Source organism: Stegostoma tigrinum, chromosome 10, assembly GCF_030684315.1.
Source record: "Stegostoma tigrinum isolate sSteTig4 chromosome 10, sSteTig4.hap1, whole genome shotgun sequence".
In the NCBI taxonomy this organism is placed as follows: domain Eukaryota; kingdom Metazoa; phylum Chordata; class Chondrichthyes; order Orectolobiformes; family Stegostomatidae; genus Stegostoma; species Stegostoma tigrinum.
The window spans coordinates 58672149-58692109 of NC_081363.1; the positions used below are offsets into that span (position 1 = coordinate 58672149).

The 19961-nt window shown below is 39.2% G+C and overlaps 1 protein-coding gene across 2 annotated transcripts in view; it reads left to right on the top strand.

The window, feature by feature from the left end:
- The first annotated feature begins 380 nt into the window (after positions 1–380).
- snx6 (sorting nexin 6) overlaps positions 381–19961 on the top strand; it is a 48252-nt gene continuing 28671 nt past the window's right edge. Inside the window, exons 1-7 of one of the 2 annotated variants that reach the window (XM_048537734.2) lie at positions 381–453; positions 586–636; positions 8707–8811; positions 13187–13297; positions 17666–17787; positions 17878–18001; positions 19520–19615. In XM_048537734.2, the coding sequence (XP_048393691.1) occupies positions 448–453; positions 586–636; positions 8707–8811; positions 13187–13297; positions 17666–17787; positions 17878–18001; positions 19520–19615 (615 nt within the window). In that variant the 5' untranslated portion in view covers positions 381–447. The remainder of the gene's footprint in view (positions 454–585; positions 637–8706; positions 8812–13186; positions 13298–17665; positions 17788–17877; positions 18002–19519; positions 19616–19961) is intronic. The other variant, XM_048537735.2, reaches the window with a different exon arrangement.

Sequence of the window (19961 nt, forward strand, 5' to 3'; positions counted from 1 at the left end):
TAGTACACTGGATAATCTCCCCTCTGTCCACAGTGGTGACGGCTCCCAGTGGGTGACAGTGGTACACTGGATAATCTCACCCCTGCCCCCAGTAGATGACAGTAGTACACTGGATAATCTCCCCTCTGTCCACGGCAGGTGACAGTTGTACGCTGGATAATCACCCCCTGCCCCCAGTGGGTGACAGTTGTACGCTGGATAATCTCCCCCTGCCCCCAGCGGGTGACAGTAGTACACTGGACAATCTCCCCTTTGTCCACAGTGGTGACGGCTCCCAGTGGGTGACAGTGGTACACTGGATAATCTCACCCCTGCCCCCAGCGGGTGACAGTCGTACACTGGATAATCTCCTCCTCCTATCTGAATGGAAGATCCGCCTTCTCGTTTGTTGCGTCACGGGGTTCCCTGGCTGTCACGTGACTCCGGGTCCCTCTCGCTGCTGCAGCCATGATGGTGGGTCTTCTCGATTTGAGCCCATTCCTGGATTTTTCCGATGGTTTCTCTTTTTTTGTAACGGAGCACAATGTCAGGCGCGGATATTAGTACTGCTGTGTGCAGTGACACTGTTTTGTTCTGTTCAATCAGCAGGAAGGGTTGGACGATGGCCCCGACTTCCTGTCAGAGGAGGACCGAGGAGTAAGTTTTTGCTGTTCCCAGTTTCTCCGTCTCCCTGTCATGGGCCCTCATTTGGGCCTTATTTGGGAAATCAGGCAAATTTAGTAATCCTGGGGCTTCAGCCTTGCCTTTTTTATGGATCCACTCGCCGTCTCGTCCGCCGACCCGTCCTCTCTTTCCGTAAATTATTTCCCTTAAGATGCTTTTACCAAATATGTATTTATGGTAGCTTTGTTTTGTCGCTAAGTTCTCTGTTTTCTCTCTTCAATATGGTGTGATAGGACTTAACATTAATTTACTTATTTGTTATTAGAGATGGTTTAGATTTCTAGTTATTAAGTCACCTTTTAAGAAATTTAGCAGCGAAAATGACCAAAAGGGTCATTTGTATTTTTGGTTAAAGAGTGTAAGAACAGTGCAGTTCAGGAAGTTCTTTCGGCAGACTTTCACTTGTAAGTTTTCATTCCTTAGGCAGACTATTTTTTTTCTGGGAGTAATTAACGTAGAAGTCAAGGGTCTGTAATTGCTGAGATCTTTGCAGCTCTGATCCTACTGAAACTCAGCTGTTTGAACTGTAAACTCTCAGAATAAAGTGAAAACTTTGTTGTCCTATGCTCATAAAAGAGCTGGAGAACTGTGAAATCAGTTTTTGGTTTATTTTTAGCAAGTTATTGATACTACCATAAATTACTATCTCTTGAGTTTATAACATTATTTTGATTTTTCTTCTCCACAGAACATAGCACAGTGCAGGGCCACTTTTGTGCTGAACCTTTACCCTAATCCTAAATGCTATCTAATTTCCACCCCTACCTTATACTATCATCTACATGTCTATTTAATAGTCACTTAAATGCTCCGAATGAGGCCAACTCCACTACCCTCTCCGGCAATGCATTCCGCACCCCTACCATTCTGAGTAAAGAACCTACCTCTGACGTCTCCCCTATATCTACTTCCATTCACTTTAAAACTATACCCCCTCGTAATAGCTACCTCCACCCTAGGAAAAGGCCTCTGGCTGTCCTCTCTACCTATACCTCGGATCATTTTGTACACCTCTATCAAGTCACCTCATCCTTCGTCCTTCTAAAGAGAAAAGCCCTAGCGCGCTCAACCTTTCCTAGTAAGACCTTTCCTCCATTCCAGACAATATTCTGGTAAATCTCGTCTGCACATTTTCCAATGCTTCCCCATCTTTCTTGTAATGAGGCAACCAGAACTGGACACAGTGCTCCAGATATGGCCGAACCAGGCCCTTGTATTGCTGGAGCGTAACTTCTGACCTGTTTTGTTGGTGGGAAGAGTTAGCTTAACCATTTTGTGATGTATTTCAAAGATTGCACACTTTTGTGAAATTAGTGGCTGAATATTAAATTGGATTGTACGTGTTTTGAATTTTGTGTGAAAATACTTAAGTTTTGTTGCTGATGATCTTGTTACTAATAATGCCAGTGATTATATCTAAAAAGACAGATGAATGTGCGGGTTTGTTTGCAGGTCAAATAATACCTCAAGGTACTGAAACAGCAAAGTACTTAAACAATTAAAATTATCTCCCCAAGTGATCAAAATATCTTTTCGAACAAATATGAAATTGAATAAATGATACTTAACTCAGGTGGTGTTTGTCATTAATGTGCATGTTGATTTCCTCAGTATAGATATCTTGCCAGCATTTAAAATGATGTAAATCCTCAGTGCTTTAAGTCCAATGATTTTGAAGGTAGAGGTGTTGATCAAATGTAATTAAGAACACAGTGGTACAAATTATTGCTCAGAATGCTAGTAAATATGTCACCTTTATTTAAGTGGTTGTTTGTGTCAAGGCCGTGTACAATTTAGTTTGCATGTGAAGAAAAACCAGTTAACTAGGTTTTTTTTCCCAGTTCAATCAACCTGACCCATTGTTTTAGACAACAGTGTGGAGCTGGATGAACGCAGCAGGCCAAGCAGCATCTCAGGAGCACAAAAGCTGACGTTTCGGCCCTAGACCCTTCATCGGAGAGGGTTCTGGAATAAATAGGGAGAGAGGGGGAGGCGGACCGAAGATGGAGAGAAAAGAAGATAGGTGGAGAGGAGAGTATAGGTGGGGAGGTAGGGAGGGGATAGGTCAGTCCAGGGAAGATGGACAGGTCAGCCCAGTTTGTCTCGTCCCCTCCCCCACTGCATCACGCAACCAGCCCAGCCTGTCTCTGCCTCCCTAACCTGTTCTTCCTCTCACCCATCCCTTCCTCCCATCTCAAGCCGCACCTCCATTTCCTACCTACTAACCTCATCCCACCTCCTTGACCTGTCTGTCTTCCCTGGACTGACCTATCCCCTCCCTACCTCCCCACCTATACTCTTCCTCTCCACCTATCTTCTTTTCTCTCCGTCTTCGGTGCACCTCCCCCTCCCTATTTATTCCAGAACCCTCTCCCCATCCCCCTCTCTGACGAAGGGTCTAGGCCCGAAACGTCAGCTTTTGTGCTCCTGAGATAGATGCTGCTTGGCCTGCTGTGTTCATCCAGCTCCACATTTTGTTATCTTGGATTCTCCAGCATCTGCAGTTCCCATTATCTTCGATACCATTGTTTTCGACAGCTTGTTTCCCAACCATTGTTTTTCAGTTCAGTAATGGACCAGCTTACATTTTAGCTCTGAACCACTTCCAAGTTATTGAATAACCCGCCAAGTTTATATTTTATCATGGGCCTTATTGAATGTTGAACTGGCTAAAGGGGAGGCTGAAGAGAATCAAAGGGTTATAGACTCTAAATAGTTTCAGTATGGCCAAGTAGCAGTTAACAGAACAAATAGAATGCTTTGTTGTGAAATTAGTGTGGAGTGTAAGTCTGAGGACATCATACAGAAGTCGTTTTGAACTCTGGTTAAAAATTAACTTATGCAGTACATTTGGTATTGGTTACTAAAGCTTAACAGAAAACCAAACTTGGAATCAGTGCAAAGAAGAGCTTGCAGAGATGGCTCCTGAAAACTGATTATACTTCTGTGCGATAGATGGGTTTTGAATAGATTAAAATCAGGCCTCTGATGTCTTGATTCTGTTAAGTGGTTAGCCAAGAAAAGCTTGAACTCTTCAGCCTTAAAAGCATTTGAATGAGTTGGAACTTTCCTCTCAATGAACAAAGTGTTTTTGAAATTTAGCTACTACAGTGAAGTAGAGAAAGTGCAACCAATCTAAATGTGAACCAATTTCACAAATGGAATTTGTTGAGAAATAAAGTCAGAAAGTTGGCATCTAATATTAACATAAGGTAGCAAAGTAGTTTGAAAATTGTTAACTTAATGCACTATTTTGGGTAAACTTTTAACTGTTGCACCAAGGGAAAATGGTACATTTTTGATCAGTGATAGGTTGAAGATTCAGATGGCACTTCATAGTGATTTAACACTTTGGTTTCCTGGAGTAGTAAAAGTAAAAGCTGGAATCATTCAAAAGGCAGTTTGATTGTGATGTGTTGGAGGAATACTAAGTTTCTACAAGGACAGTTGTGATAAGCTAAATAACCTTGCTTATCTTTGCTTTATTTTTGTGCGTTTTGATTTGTTAAACATTATAAAACGTTTCGGGTTTTATGCTATCCTTCTGTCACTGATTTTAATGACCACCTTTATTGTATTTTATTTGCATATGATGTAGTATTTTTGCTGTGCATTTAGTAGATGGTACATACAGCTACTCTATATTAGTGGAGGGAGTGAATGTTTGTGAATATGCCAGTCAAGTTGGCTGCTTTGCCCTTGTCGGTGTCAGGTTTCATGAGTGCTATTGGAGCTGCATTCATCAGGCAAGTGGAGCAGTCATATTGGGAGATAGTGAGAACTGCATCTGCTGGAATCAGAGTCAATACAGTGTGGAGCTGGAATAACAGCAGGTCAGGCAGCGTCAATAGAGCAGGAGAATTGACTCTTCTGCTCCTGTGATGCTGTGCGACCAGTTGTTACTGCAGTTCACACTGTATTTGAGTAGCCATACTGTTAACTTGTGCTGTGCAGGTAGTGAGCAGGTTTGGGAATTAGGGTGTGAATTACTTCCTCCAGAATTCCAGGCCTCTGACCACATTATATTGACTAATAATATTGACTAGTCTAATACAGTTACTAGTCAATTATCATCTCCAGGATATAGATATTTTGGGCCTGCAATTGTCATGCCTTTGAATTTTAGGGGAGATTTTGGAGAGACAGTGGCCAGGTGCAGACAGATGAGATGAGTTTTTAGTTTGGGATGGACTTCTTGAATCAAAGGGTCTGTTTCCATGTCGTATGATTCTCTGCCACATAGCAGCTGAAACCTGAATGTTATCCAGGTATTTCTGTATGTGGGCATGGACTGCTTCAGTAATTGAAGAGTCATGATTGGGATTGAATATCATGCAATTGACATTGAGCATCTCCACTTCTGGCCTTGTAATGGAAAGAATGGAGTTTAAGCTGTTGTCCCTGTTGGAACATGGCCTTAACAAGGCCAGGAGCTGAATGACTCTGGAACCCACAAACTGAGCATTAGTGAGCAGGTTATTGCTATTTGATAGCATCTTTGATTTCTGCCACCACTTTTATTGATGATTGATTGTGGATTGATTTGACATGGCGTAATTGGGCAGTTTAGAATTGTCTTGCCTTTTGTGAATGGGATATACCTGAGCAATTTTCCACATTGCTGGGTAGTTACCAGTGTTGTAGCTAAGGTAGGATAACTTGTTTAGGGCCCTGGCTAGCTCAAGTATGCGGGAAATATGTCAGGGCCCACAGGCTTCGCAGTGTCCCTGCCTTTCGGCTGTTTTATAATGTCATAAAAATGATTTGAATTACCTTAAAGCAGGGACTTCATGAAGAGGCTAAGATGGATTATCCATACGGCGCTCCTGACTAAAAGTGGTTGCAAAAGCATCACCCTTGTCTGCACACTGATATGTTGTCCTCCCCCCTCCCCTGTCATTTGAGGAACCAGTATTTGTGGGGCCACCTCTTACAGTGAGCTGCTTAATTGCTCATCGTTCATAACTGGATGTGGCAGGACTGCAGAGCTTAGTTCTTGTTTATTGCTTGTGAAATTGCTTAGCTTCCTCTATCGCTCGATGCTTCTACTATGCTTACATATAGACCAGTGCTATAATGTCAGTTTATTGACACCCTATTTTTATGTATGCCTGGTGCTGTTCTTGGGGTTTCCTTTTGCACTCTTCATTGAACTAATATTGATCCCATGGCTTGATTGTAATGATAGTGTAAGGGATATACATGAGATTACAGATTTTGGTTGATTATATTTCTGCTGCTGATGGCTATCAGCCCCTCAACGACACTGCGTTGAAATCTGTAACATTTACCACAGTGGTAATGCCACGCAACACACTGGAGGGTATCCTTCATGTAAATACAGAACTTTTTCCAACACTAGGACAGTGAGGTGGTCATTCCTGTGAACACTATCATATACATATGTGTCTGTTTTGAGTAAATTGATGAGGGCAAAGTCAAGGTAGGTTTTTCTCTGATTTGTCTCCTTGCCATTGCATACAAGCAGTCAACTCAGTCAGTAATGGTGCTACTGAACCATTCTTGGTGATGGGTGATGAAAGTTCCTCACCCAGAATTAATTCTGTGCCCTACCATCATCAATGTTTCTTCCAATTGTTGTTCAGCATAAAGGAGCACTGATTCATCAGGCGTGCGGAGCAATAATTGATAATCAGCACAAAGTTTCTTTTGTGGGTACACCTCATTCCTGATTGTATATCACTGTTTCACACCATCTGATGGATTTATGCTGTCGCTAGAACAGGACATATCCAGGGATGGAAATAGTGATTTCTGGAGCATGGTAAATTAGAATTCTGTGAATATGTTTATATCAGACTAATACTTGACTAATGGGTGGACAGCTCTTCCAATTTTGGTACAAACCTCCAGATGTTAATAAGGAGGACCTGGATCAGAGAAAAGTCCCAAAGAGTTATATTGGATTCAGAATCTTAACTCTGTTTCTTTCTCCACAGATGCTGTCACACCTGCTGAGTTTCTCTGGAACTTGCTGATTTTTATCTCAAATCATTTCAGTTTGTAGGGCTAATGCTCAGAATCCTTAGATATAGGGTGATAACAGATAATACATATGTATTTAAGTTGCTTCAAAGAAATTGAATAATGTTACAGCCCTATTTGTACCAATTGAACTGTGGATGCAGTGTCTACTAAATCTTGCAATATTACTTTGGTAGAAAAAGCATTCTATGTCAGCACATAAAAGATCATTGTTTTTAGATTTTCAATGTACTAATGGGCATTGATTTTATACCTAATTATGCTTGCATTTAGGCATTGTTAGATTTTCTGAGATTATCTTCATGTAAGTCTAAACGATCTTCAAGCATGATTAGAATCACTGACCCATCAGGTCTGCTGTATTTTTCCCCATATAGTCCATCTAAATATGTTGTCTTTATTCATGATACACTTTTTGTATTTGTTTTGTTCAGGGGCTTCTGTCAAAATTTGTGTATCCTGCTTGACCATAAGAACAAAGAAAATTACAGCAAGCCTGTGCCGATGCAGATCAACTATTTAAACTTGTTGCCTGTTTTCCAAAGATCTGTATCCCTCTGCTCCCTGCCCATTCATGTATCTGTCCAGATACATCTTAAATGATGCTACTTTGCCCGTCTCTGCCACCTCCACTGGCAACGCCTTCCAGACACCCCCCACCCTCTGTGTAAAGAACTTTCCACGCATATCTCCCCAGCCCCCCGCTCCCCCATTCAGTACTTTTCCTTTAGGACCACTCTTGTCTTTGTCCATCGCTATTCTAAAACTTACGGAATTGTGATCACTATTCTCAAAGTAATCCCCTACTGAAACTTCAGCCACTTGGCTCAGCTAATGCCTCAACACCAGGTCCAGTATGGCCCCTTCCCGAGTTGGACTATTTGCATACTGCTCTAGAAAACCCTCCTGGATACTCCTTACAAATTGTGCTCCATCTAAACCCCTAACACAAAGTGAATCCCAGTCAATGTTGCGAAAATTAAAATCTCCCTTCACCACCACCCTGTTGTTCCTACATCTTTCCATAATCTGTCTACATATGTATGCCTGTATCTCTCACTTGCTGTTGGGAGGTCTGTAGTACAGCCCCAACATTGTTACCACACCCTTCCTATTTCTGAGCTCTGCCCATATTGCCTCACTGCTCGAGTTCTCCATAGTGCCCTCCTTCAGCACAGCTGTGATGTCCTCTTTGACCAGTAATGCAACTCCTCCACCCCTTTTACCTCCCTCCATATTCCATCCGAAACATCTGTATCCTGGGCTATAGAGTTGCCGATTTTGCCCTTCTCTCAATCAAGTCTCAGTAATATCACTAACATCATACTCTCAGGTACTAATCCACGCCCTAAATTTGTCTGCCTTACCTACTGTACTTCTCGCATTGAAACAAATGCACCTCAGACCACTTGTCCCTTTATAATACTTTGAGGGATGGGGTTTCCACTCTGACCATTAGCTATGCAAAGGCGCTTTTATTAATACATTACCATTTGTTCTCTTTTTAATTAGTAGGAAATTGTGCCACCTTGTTAGTGTTCAAAAAGTAGTGGGAATGATCCATCACTTTTACAATTCTTTCATCACTTTGAAGATTATGGTAGATCAGCCTTTAACCATTTTAGCTCCAGTGAAGAAATACTCATCTTTGCAAGTGTCATCATAAGTAAATCCCTCCTGTCTGGCAATTTCTAAGTGAATCCACATTGGACTTTTCATGTCACTTTTCAATCTTTCTTGGAATTGGAAAACTCAGAACAATACTGCTAATTATTTTGAGTCTTGTACAAATTGAAAATCACCTGTTGTTTTTTATTCTATCAAAAGAGGGATCCTCTTTTGTGATCCATATACCAACTCCCAAGCTACATTTGCTGTTTTTTCTAAAATCTTACCATTTAGCATTTGTTCTTAATACCACTTCTTGGTATCAAAAATAACTTATTCATATGTTTCTACATTAAACTTCAGATTCAACTGTATTTTTGACAAAATGAACAATGTTGAGGATTATTATTCATTTATTTTCCATTTCAGCCTAGACCTGTCATTGTAGATCTCCAAACAGATGCTATTCTTCAGGTTGACATTTCAGATGCTCTTAGTGAGAGAGATAAAGTGAAATTTACAGTTCACACGAAGGTAAAGGGTTTTAATTTCTTTCTTTAAATTGTAATATGTTATAAACAGTGAAACATTTTGTAATTTTGCAGTGAAGTTTTGTATGTGATTTTATTTCATGCTTAACTTCAGCTCTAAGTAAGAGAACAATATAGCTTAACATCATTTCTGTTAAGCATAGGTTTAGGAAGCGATTGAATCTCTTGTGTGAATTCTTTTAGATCCTGCCTGAATTTTCAAAGAGTATTGTCAAGAGTGATTGACGTGCTGAGATGAGTGAGCCTATGGCATGCAATTAAGAGACAACATTTTGGTGGACAACTTTATGGTTTTGTTAAAATAATGGACACTTTTTTTAATAAAAAAACACCTTGATGTTTCTATTGCTTAGCATCTTTGAGTTCTCATACTTTGTAAGAACCATAATATTTACAAATGATTAATATTACCCAGTTAAGTGGCAAAATTGATTGCTGGTTATATGCCCGCCGGAGGACTATGATGGTGTTTATAAAGATTAGGAACCTCTTTGGGAGGGAAAACCGGATGCGGTGTACTTCAGTTGATTGTGCAGGAAGTAGTATTTCACATACTGGTTCTAATTCTTCATTGAAATATCGTTGTTGGAAAGAATCTAGTATTTTGATTTTGATTTCCATTTCTAATTGAATTAGATGTGGCTACTTTAAGTTAATCTTCATTATGGTAGTATATGTAAACTTTGTTTTTATAAAATGGAAATTATTGTGTTGGAGCTCTTTATATGTTTGTAATTTCAATAATTGTAGAAACCACAAATGGATTTGATTTCTAGATTTCCCTGTTTTCCGTTGTCTAAAATCATAGTTGTATGTTATCAAAGTTAATCTTTTGCTCCATTCTTTGTTAATTAAGCTTACATGCTATACAAATTTTAAAGCCTTTTTTAAAATCAAATTTCTTGGCAATTTGTGTGCAGTTAGGACAATCTCTTCATGTTATGAATCATTTTCGTTGAAAATCAAATTCTGAGCTGTAAGTTCCTAGTCATTTTTGTGTTCTGCAATATGTGGTGAAATATCACACTGATTTAATTGTATTGAGTTGGGTGTAGTGACATGGTGGTAACGTCACTAGATCAGTAATCCAAAACCTCAGGCTAATGTTCTGTGGACATGGACTCAAATTGTGTCATGGTAGGTGGTGAAATTTCACTTCAAATTTTAAAAAAATCTGGACTTTAAAAACTCATCTTAATGATGACCATATTACCACTATTGATTGATTGTTGTAAAACAAAAACAACTCGTTAACAAGTGCCCCTCAGGGAAAGAAATTTGCTATCTTTATCTTGTGGCTGATGTGACTCAAGACCCACAGAAATGTGCTTGACACTTCTTTGTCCTCTAGGCAATTAGGGATGGACAATAAAATGCTAGCCTAGCCAGCAAGATCCACATCCAGTGAACGAATTTTAAAGAAGTGGTATCTTACACATCTTCGTGGTTGATTGAGATACAAAATAGGTATATAGTCTTAGTTAGAAAGTTACTGGTAAGAAAATAATTTTCAAAGTTTTTTTGTTTTAAAAACAAATTGAAATTTTGGACAAGTTCAAAAGTAATCAAAAATTAAAAACAAAAGACTAGAAACATGCAGGTCTGGCAGCATCAATGAAGCCAGAAATAAGAGTTAAAGTTTCAAGTCAATTTTTTTTTGTTCTGGTTTATTTAAATTACTGTTTGTTTATGTTCTGTCAACGCTGGTTGCTCAAACAGAAAATAGCTTTTATATGTCCCCTTATCTAGCACCAAAGAAAAATTCCAGCAATGTAAAAATTTCATTAGACTCTGCACCCAAATAACTGTCATCTGGCCCTTTTGAACTATTTTTATTCAATCGTGTCATATAACTCCCAACTAGTCAGCTTCTCTGACTTGGTGTCATGCTGATGGTTTCGTCCTGTGGTCTAATTCCAGCCCTTTTAAATCTTGCAATATTGTCAAAACATATTTAAAAATCTGTTGTCAACATCTTTGTGTCAGTATTTTTCTAACCCTTAAAATCATTTCTCCTGCTTTTAATGTTTCATTGTGGCCCAGTGCTACCGACTACCTTGGTTTGAATTAATGTAATCTGAGTTCTGATAATTTCACAGCATCAAAGCCCCCAGGTCAAAGTCAACAATAATATCTTCCTTGCCTGTGGTTGTTGCTCAACATACCCATTAATCTCCAAACAATGAGCTTGTTCCATTCTCCTCCAACATCGCTAGATGAGCTACTTCAGTGGTACCAATCTTAACATTGCCATTCTTTCTACCCTAGTTGAGCCAACACATATCTTCTAATGGAGTCATTTAGCATGGAAACAGACTCTTCAGTCCAATTCATTTGCACAGACCAGACATCTCAATCTGACCTAGTCCCATTTGCCAATATTTGGCCCATATCCCTCTTAAACCCTTCCTATTCATATAGCAATGCAGATGCCTTTTAAATGTTTTAATTTTACCTCCCTCCACCACTTCCTCTCGCAGCTTGTACTATGCATGCACCACTGCCTGCATGAAGAGGTTACCCCTCATGTCCTTTATTAAATCTTTCCCCCCTCGCCTTAAACCTACGTTGTCTGGTTTTGGACTCCCCTACCCTAGGAAAAGGACCTTGGCTGTTTGTCATGTCCTTGCTCCTCATGATTTTATAAATCTCTAAGGCCACCCCATGGCCTCTGACGCTCTAGCAAGAAAAGGCCCTAGCCTATTCAGCCTCTCCCTATAACTCAAACCCTCCAGTCCCAGCAACATTCTTGTAAATCTTGTCTGCAACCTGACAAGTTTAACAACCTCTTTCCTTTAGAAGGATAATCAAGTGTTAGAAACTTGGCCTCACCAATGTCCTGTACAGTTGCAACATGACATCTCAATTGCTATACTCTATATTCTGATCACTGAGGACAAGCATGCCAAACACTGCCTTCACCAAATCAAAAAAAAAAGAACTGCGGATGCTGTAAATCAGGGACAATGTTTGAAAACATTCCCCAGGGCCCTGCCATTCAGTATATCAGTCCTGCTCTAGTTTGTCTTACCAAAACACAACGCCTCACATTTATCTAAATTAAATTGATCTGCCACTTCCTGGCCCATTGGTCCATCTGACAGAGGTCCCTTTGTAACTTTAGATAATCTTCACTGTCCACTGCATCACCTATTTTGGTGTTGTCTTCAGACTTCCTAATCTTGCACCTGTATTCACATCCAAATCGTATGTATAAATGAAGAAAAGCAGTGGAGCCAGCATTGATCGTTGTGGCTCACCCCTTGTCACAGGCCTCCCGGTCCAAAAAACAAGCCTCTACCACTACCTGCTTCCTATCTTCCAGCCAATTTTGTGTCCAACTGGCTAGAACCCCCTGGATCCCGTGTCGACTTAACAGTCTACCATGTGAAACCTGGTCTGTATGGAGGTAACACGGTGTGAAGCTGGATGAACACAGCAGGTCAAGCAGCATCGGAGGAGCAGGAAAGCTTGGCGTTTTGGGTCAGGACCCTTCTTCAGAAATTCTTCAGAAGATAGGTGGAGAGGAGACAGACAGGTCAAAGAGGTGCGGATGGAGCCAGTAGAGGTGAGTGTAGGTGGGGAGGTTGGAATGAGATAGGTCAGTCCAGGGAAGGCAGTTAGGTCAAGGGATTGGGATGAGTTTAGTAGGTAGGAAATGGGGGTGCGGCTTGAGGTGGGAGGAGGGGATAGGTGAGAGCAAAGAACAGGTTAGAGAAGCGGGGCTGAGCTGGGCTGGTTTTGGGATGCGGTGGGGGAAGGGGAGATTTTGAAGCTTGTGAAGTCCACATTGATACCATTGGGCTGCAGGGTTCCCAAGCAGAATATGAATTGCTGTTCCTGCAACTTTTGGGGAGCATCATTGTGCCACTGAAGGCGGCCCAGGATGGACCTGTCATCTGAGGAATGGGAGGGGGAGTTGAACTGGTTCGTGACTGGGACGTGCACTTCTCAAGCTTCAAAATCTCCCATCCCCCTACTGCATCCCAAAACCAGCCGAGCTCGACCCTGCCTCCCTAACCTGTCCTTCTAACTACCTACTAACTTCATCTTCTCCGTCCTCCCTGGACCGACCTATCTCCTCCCTACCTCCCCACCTACATTCACCTCTACTGGCTCCATCTCCGCCTCTTGACCTGTCTGTGTCTTCTCCTCTATCCATCTTCTATCTACCTCCCCCTCTCTCCCTATTTATTTCAGAACCCTGTTCCCCTCCCCTATTTCTGAAGACGGGTCTAGCCCCGAAAAGTCAGCCTTCCTGCTCCTCTAATGCTGCTTGGTCTGCTGTGTTCATCCAGCTTGTTATCTTAAACTAAATTATGCAAACCGTTATTTAAAGGATGTTTGTTTTCCTGCAGAGCTCCCTACCTAATTTTAAACAGGATGAATTTTCAGTCGTCCGTCAACATGAAGAATTTGTCTGGCTTCATGATGCTTTTGTTGAAAATGAAGAGTATGCTGGCTATGTTGTGAGTATGATAGAATACTTTGTTGTGTACAAAATATTTTTCTTACTAAATCACAGTGTTTACAAGTGCTCTGCCACAAGTTGGAGCTCATATAAATAAGTTAAGGCTTTCTTGAAATTATAAATAAAAAATATGTTGAAATGGTCAACGTAATATTGTGTTTCCAAAAAGTGTCAAAGAAGCAGGACATCATCTTCCTCTTCCAAACAACAGTGATCTCTCTTTTTAATTGTCAGTTTGTTTTTTTTAATGCTAGTATTGATACTGAAATCTAATGGTTCACAATTTACTTATCAGGCATGTTTTTTGACAATTAAGTTACTGGAGCAAAACAAACCACTGGTACTCTGTGCTTAAACACATTTGCCATCTGCGATATGTGCAAAGACATAAAGCATAATGCATAAGTGTTAGAGTGCAGGAGAATCTTAAAGGGGGAAGCCTACTAATGTAACAGAAGCTAAGCTCTGGGCTGCAGGTTATAAAATCATACTTCTTTAAATAGTCATCTTTCCTATGACACATGTATTGTGCTTACAAAGTTGCTTCCTGTAACAATTTTAGTATCATCATTCTTAATAGAAATGTGTGTAAACATTTAGAATTTTGCCTGTAAATATTTAAACATTTTAGAAATGATTTTCCCATTACACATTGTCAATTCATTGAGCTGATTAGATCTCTTGTAAACTCAAAATGTTCCTTCTCCTTTTTGAAACAGAAGCACATATAAGGTGCCTTATTCCTTAAGTTTTATGGTATTGTCCAGTAATACCAATGGTGAGAAATGGGCAATTGATAAAGCCTTATGGAAATTTAATGCATGTTTATTTTTTCATTGGTTCGTCGTGTTTGCCTACAAATTTTGGGACATTTGAGGCTTTTTCATTTCATTTACTTGTGTTTATAACGCAAGGTATGTTCTCAAACCAACTAAGACCTTCACCTGTGATTTTTAAAACTGAAAGATTAGCGCCCTAGAGCTGAGATGTCATGGTTCTCCTTCATAACACATAAGTAATGGAGAGATGGAGCATGGTGAGGATTGGAGGGAATGTAACTCACGAGAGAATTGTAGGTTGTTCTTTGTCTCATTTTGCTGTTGTTTCTGTCCTTTTTTTAAAAAAACGTTACATTTTGGAAGCAAACTTGGCCTCTGAGGAATCTGTTTGCCAGAACGAGGAAAACTTGAAGTAGTAACTTATGAAACATGTACCTTTATTTTTGACCAATCCTTCAATTTTGTATCAACTTGGAACATGTTTAAACAACAGGTAAATGTGGTCTGGGCTTTAAATGTCCAATAAAGTGGAAAGTGGTGACACTCATTCTACCTTTTACCTCTGATTTATTTAGCAGTACCACACTTGAATATAGTGGAATTTTATCTCTGCCAGTTGTTTCCTTTGGTTTTAGTTTCTACGCATTTTAACAGATTTAATAAACACACAAAACACTAATTGGGCCATAGTTACTGAGTGTTACGATATAGGAACAGACCCTTTGGTCTAATTAGTCCATGTTCCGAAATAAACTAGCCCCACCTGCCTGCATTTGGCCCATATTCCTCCAAACCTTTCCTATTCAAGTAATTATCCGATTTTTAAATAAATTTAGCAACTGTACCATCATCCACAACTTCCCCTGGCTGTTAAGTCCACTTTCCACTTAACCGCTTTCTGTGTGTTTATAAAAAAAAATTGTCCTTAACGTCCATTTTTTTTAAAACCTTCCTCGTCTCACCTTAAAAATATGTCCCTTAGTTTTAAACTCCTCCACCTTAGGGAAAAGACCTTTGCTATTCACCTTGTCTGTGCTGCTCATGATTTTATAAACTTACGTAAGGTTTCCCCTCAACCTCCAATGCTCCAGTAGAAAAATTCCCATCTTAACAAGCCCATTTTTTTTTAATAACTCAAACTCCCCATTCCTGGCAACAAGCTGGTAAATCTTTTCTGAACCCTCTCCAGTTTAATGATATCATTTCTCTAATAAAGTGACTAGAATGGCACACAGTACTCCAGAAGAGGCCTTGCCAACGTCCAGTACACCCTCAATACAACTTCGCAACTCCTATCCTTGAAGACCTGAGCAATGAAGGCAAGCATGCTAAACGTCGCCTTAACCACTCTCTCTACCTGTAACGTAAATTTCAAAGAATTATATGTACCTGAACCCCTAGCTCTCTCTGTTATACAATACTACCCAGGGCCCTAGATAAAATGTATGAGTCCTGCCCTTTGTTTTGCCAAAATGCAATACCTTGCATTTATCCAAATTAAATTCCATCTAGCATTCCTCAGCCCATTGATCTAATTGATCAAGGTTTCTTTGTAATCTTAGATAACCTTCACTGTCTACTATACCACCAATTTTGGTGTCATCCACAAACTTTTTAATCATGTCTCCTATATTCTGATCCAAATCGTTTATATAAATGAAAAACAAAAGAGGACCCAGCACTGTGGAACATTATTGGTTGCAGGTGTGCAGCCTGGAAAATGACCCTCCCACCACCACCCTCTGTTTCCTACCATGGAGCCAATTTTATATCCAGTTGGAAACCCTGAATCCTATGTGATCTAACATTACTAATTAGTCTACCATGTCGAATCTTTTAAAAAGTTTTACTGAAGTCCTAGTAAACAAAGTAGAGCAGTCTTTTTGGCTACTTTCTCAAGCAACCCAATCAACTTTGAGATACGCTTTCCCTTGCACAAAACCATGCTGACTATCCATAATTATTCCTTACCTCTCCAAATCCATGTCAATCCTATCTTCCAGAATCACCTCCAACAACTTACCCACCACGGAAGACAGACTCGGTTCAAAGTTCCCAGGCTTCTCCTTACTGTCTTTCTTAAACGAAGGAACATTAGCCACCCCTTTGGCACCTTTCTGTGGTTAAAGATGATATTTCTGCTAGGGCCCACGCAATTTCCTCCCTGACTTATCACAGCCTCCTTGGCTACGCTTGATGAGGTCCTAGAAGTTTATCCACCTTTAAGTTCGATTTTGATTACATAATGTTCAAATCCAAATTTTGATTTGAATAATTACTTATTGCTGAACACATTAGTGTTAGATTGGGGGAATCTGCTTCAAGAATACATTAAATATTGCGATAAGACATGGCATTTTGTTTCTTTCAGCTTAACACTGATAATGATAATAAGTTCATTCTATCGTGTACCGAAGTGCATTTTGTATAACCTCACTTTCCCTGATTCTAGTATTTATCTGTGGATAATTCCATACATAATTACCATTTGAATGAAGTATTTTTATCATCTTAAGTACAACACTCATAATGTACAGTATCACACTAGGAAGCTGAATTTTAAAAAATTTTAAGTGCAAGATCCAAGAAATAAGTTTACTGCTCCACCAAATAAAACGATAGGAGTTTTTGTTTTAATTGGAAAATGAGGCCTAAATTGTGTCAAATTAGGTCAAACTTCCTGTAAAATATAGTTTTGTAATCACAAGTGCAGACCTCCATTCATGAAGCAGTGCAATCAGTTCGTATAATAAAGTTGCCACAGATCTTCCAAAGAGTGACGATCATCGTCTGGTTCTCAGTCCACGCCTGCTCTGCCACTCTTTGACATTTTTGGTTGGGTCTTCCAAACCTAGTTTCTTCAGAAATGTGGAAAAGATTTTACTAGTTGATTCTGTTTCTTGGTATTCTTTGGGTTTTTTTAGTCATTTAGTCACTTACTTGAGTTATTGATGTATTCCTCTGGAATTATTTTTCCTGAATTTTGTATTTATACTTGTGTCAAAACATATCTTCATGAAATTTGCTCACCAACCCCACAAGTGATCATAAAATTTGAAATATGGCCCCCTCCACATTGAAAATGTTAGACAACCCTGTTCTAAAGGATATAACAAGGTGTAGAGCTGGATGAACACAGCAGGCCAAAACGTCAGCTTTCCTGCTCCTCATGCTGCTTGGCCTACTGTGTTCATCCAGCTCTACACCTTATTATCGCAGATTCTCCAGCATCGGCAGTTCCTATTATCCCTGTTCTAAAGGATGTATTTGTTTGTTTTAATTTGTTCTGGAATACATGGGGCTAAAGGAATGCAATTTTGGTTCTGGAAATGTAACAGGATGGGTTAAATTAATGGAACTAAGTATGCAATGTGGTTTTTATTTTCAGGGCAAAAAAAACTTGAGTGGTCAATAACCTTAATTTTGCAGTTTGGTTTCCATTTAGAACGAACTTCTGTTTCTAGCAATGACTTTGTTTTTAATGGCTCATACATAGGCATCTTTCTTCTTATAATGCAAAAGTGAGACACACTAAATGAACACAGTAACCAAGCTTGTATAAACTGAAGTAAAAATATTGTCAACAGATCCCACCAGCACCTCCAAAGCCTGACTTCGATGCTTCAAGGGATAAATTGCAAAAACTAGGGGAAGGAGAAGGATCAATGACCAAGGAAGAGTTCACAAAGATGAAGCAAGAGCTTGAAGCGTGAGCACTCTATTTATCATGGATTTTAGTACAACCTGCACATTACCTTGCTGTTCTTAGTGGTGAATTTAAACTATTTTCTTGTTACAGCGAGTACTTGGCTATATTTAAGAAAACAGTTGCCATGCATGAGGTCTTTTTGTGTCGTGTTGCTGCACATCCAGTTCTTCGAAATGACTTAAACTTCCATATCTTCTTGGAATATAATCAAGATGTCAGTTGAGTTTATTTTTATACGGTCTTCTATATGTAATATTTACATTGAGATTAGTTTTATTTGCAAACTCCGTAAAATTAGCTGGGAATGGAAAATACCATGTATTTTGTCTATATTTTGACAGTGCCCATGTATACTGTGTGCTCAATTGCTTTCCTTATTCTCTGCATTTCAAGTATTTGGTTTGCTTGGAATCCAACTTCAATGCACATTGATAGTAATGGAAACAAATTAGAAGTTATTTTAAGTTTCAACTTTAAAAATTTGTTAGTGTTTAAAAGCTTAGAGCTTTAACAGTTTTGCATTGCATGAAGGTTGTAATATAGAAAGCGTGCATGTTTTATTTGTGGATTGCAAAATAGCAGAACTTTGGCTATTTTTGACAAACAGTTTTGGAGTCAGAACTTGAAACGAATAAGGTCTTTTTTTAAATGAGCAACAACCTCTCGTGTTCTGAATCTGGTCCCCAGGTGCAAACATCTCTCAGAACTTGACACTTTTACATAAATTCAGAATTGATAACTTTTTCCTTGTTATAAATTACTTGCCTCATTAAAAATTTGTGCTGTTGAATTAATAACCTTTTCTTGAAAATTGAATAAATATACTTGCAGAATCTCTTGTTCTGATCTCATAATCAAACTTATTGCAGACTAACCTATTTATAAATTTTTCAAATGTCTGTTTGTAGTAATAATTTACTAAAAATATTAGTTTATAGAGCTATGACTATTAAAACCATAATTGCAAGATTTCTCAAGAATCATTTTGGATGAAGTAGTATATGATCAAGGTAGTATTAAAAGAGACGTGGACTGCTTAACTGCATCTCACCACAGCTGGCAAAACAATGAAATGGTTGGAAACTGGGAAGATTGAGGCCTTGATGATGGGTTTCTTGGCTTTAGGGACGTGAGATATCCGAAGTTATGAAATATATTGTTTTGTTTTTGCAAGATATCCAATTTCTGCTTGCTGACATCCTCTGTGGTAAAGAGGATTTAGAACTCATCATGAGGAAATATAGTCGTCCTCTGGTGAATGACAAACATACAGTGCTACAGCTAGAATTTATCATCATTATGTAAAAATGTAATTTGGAAAATAATTAACGTTTTCACCCTTTGTTGTAATTCTCTCTGCTACCGAGAACAGGTGATCTCCTTGCATTTTTAACTCATTTAATGGTAAATCCAAGGCAAATAATGAGAAACGTTAATGGGGAAATTACATGAAATTAATACCGATGCTGATCTTAATATGTTGTGCTGGATTGCATTCTTTTTATTATCTCAGCATCGCTTTGTATAATTTAAACTAGATGTTGAGAGCTAAGGAGAGCACAACTTGAGCCCCTGTCAACTCTTACCTTTTACTGCCCTTTGTATGGTTTCATTTAAGAAAATTATAGCAGATTGTTGTTTAAAACCAAGATGTTGATTGTAATATTGATATGGGAGAGTGCTTTGGTTCATGTTGTACCAACTAAGGTAATATTTATCCTTTTCATGTAAGCTGAGTATTCGTGGGAAGAACAAAAAGGAAAAATTGGAAGATTTCTTTAAGAATATGGTAAAGACAGCTGATGAAGTTCTTGTTGGAGGTGTTAAGGTGTGTTAATTTTTTTTATTTGAAGACCAAATTGATAAACCTGTTACAAAAAAAGTTAATCTGTAATATTGTCATACTGTTTGTAGTGAATATGCACTGCTATCATACATGTTATACCATGTACCAGTGCTTCCTAAACGTTTTCTCATTGCGACACTTTCGCTGCTTGAAAGTTTATGTGACACCAAATTGAGAATGGTGCACAAGATGAATCGTGAGAGTAGCAGGGTGAAGGAAGAGAGCTAGTGGCGTTGATCAGGTCTTGGAGATCAGTTCTTTAAAACGTGTCATCTAAAGCACAAAGTAAATAAAATCTGTTTACATGTTTCATGGGGCTATGACCCTT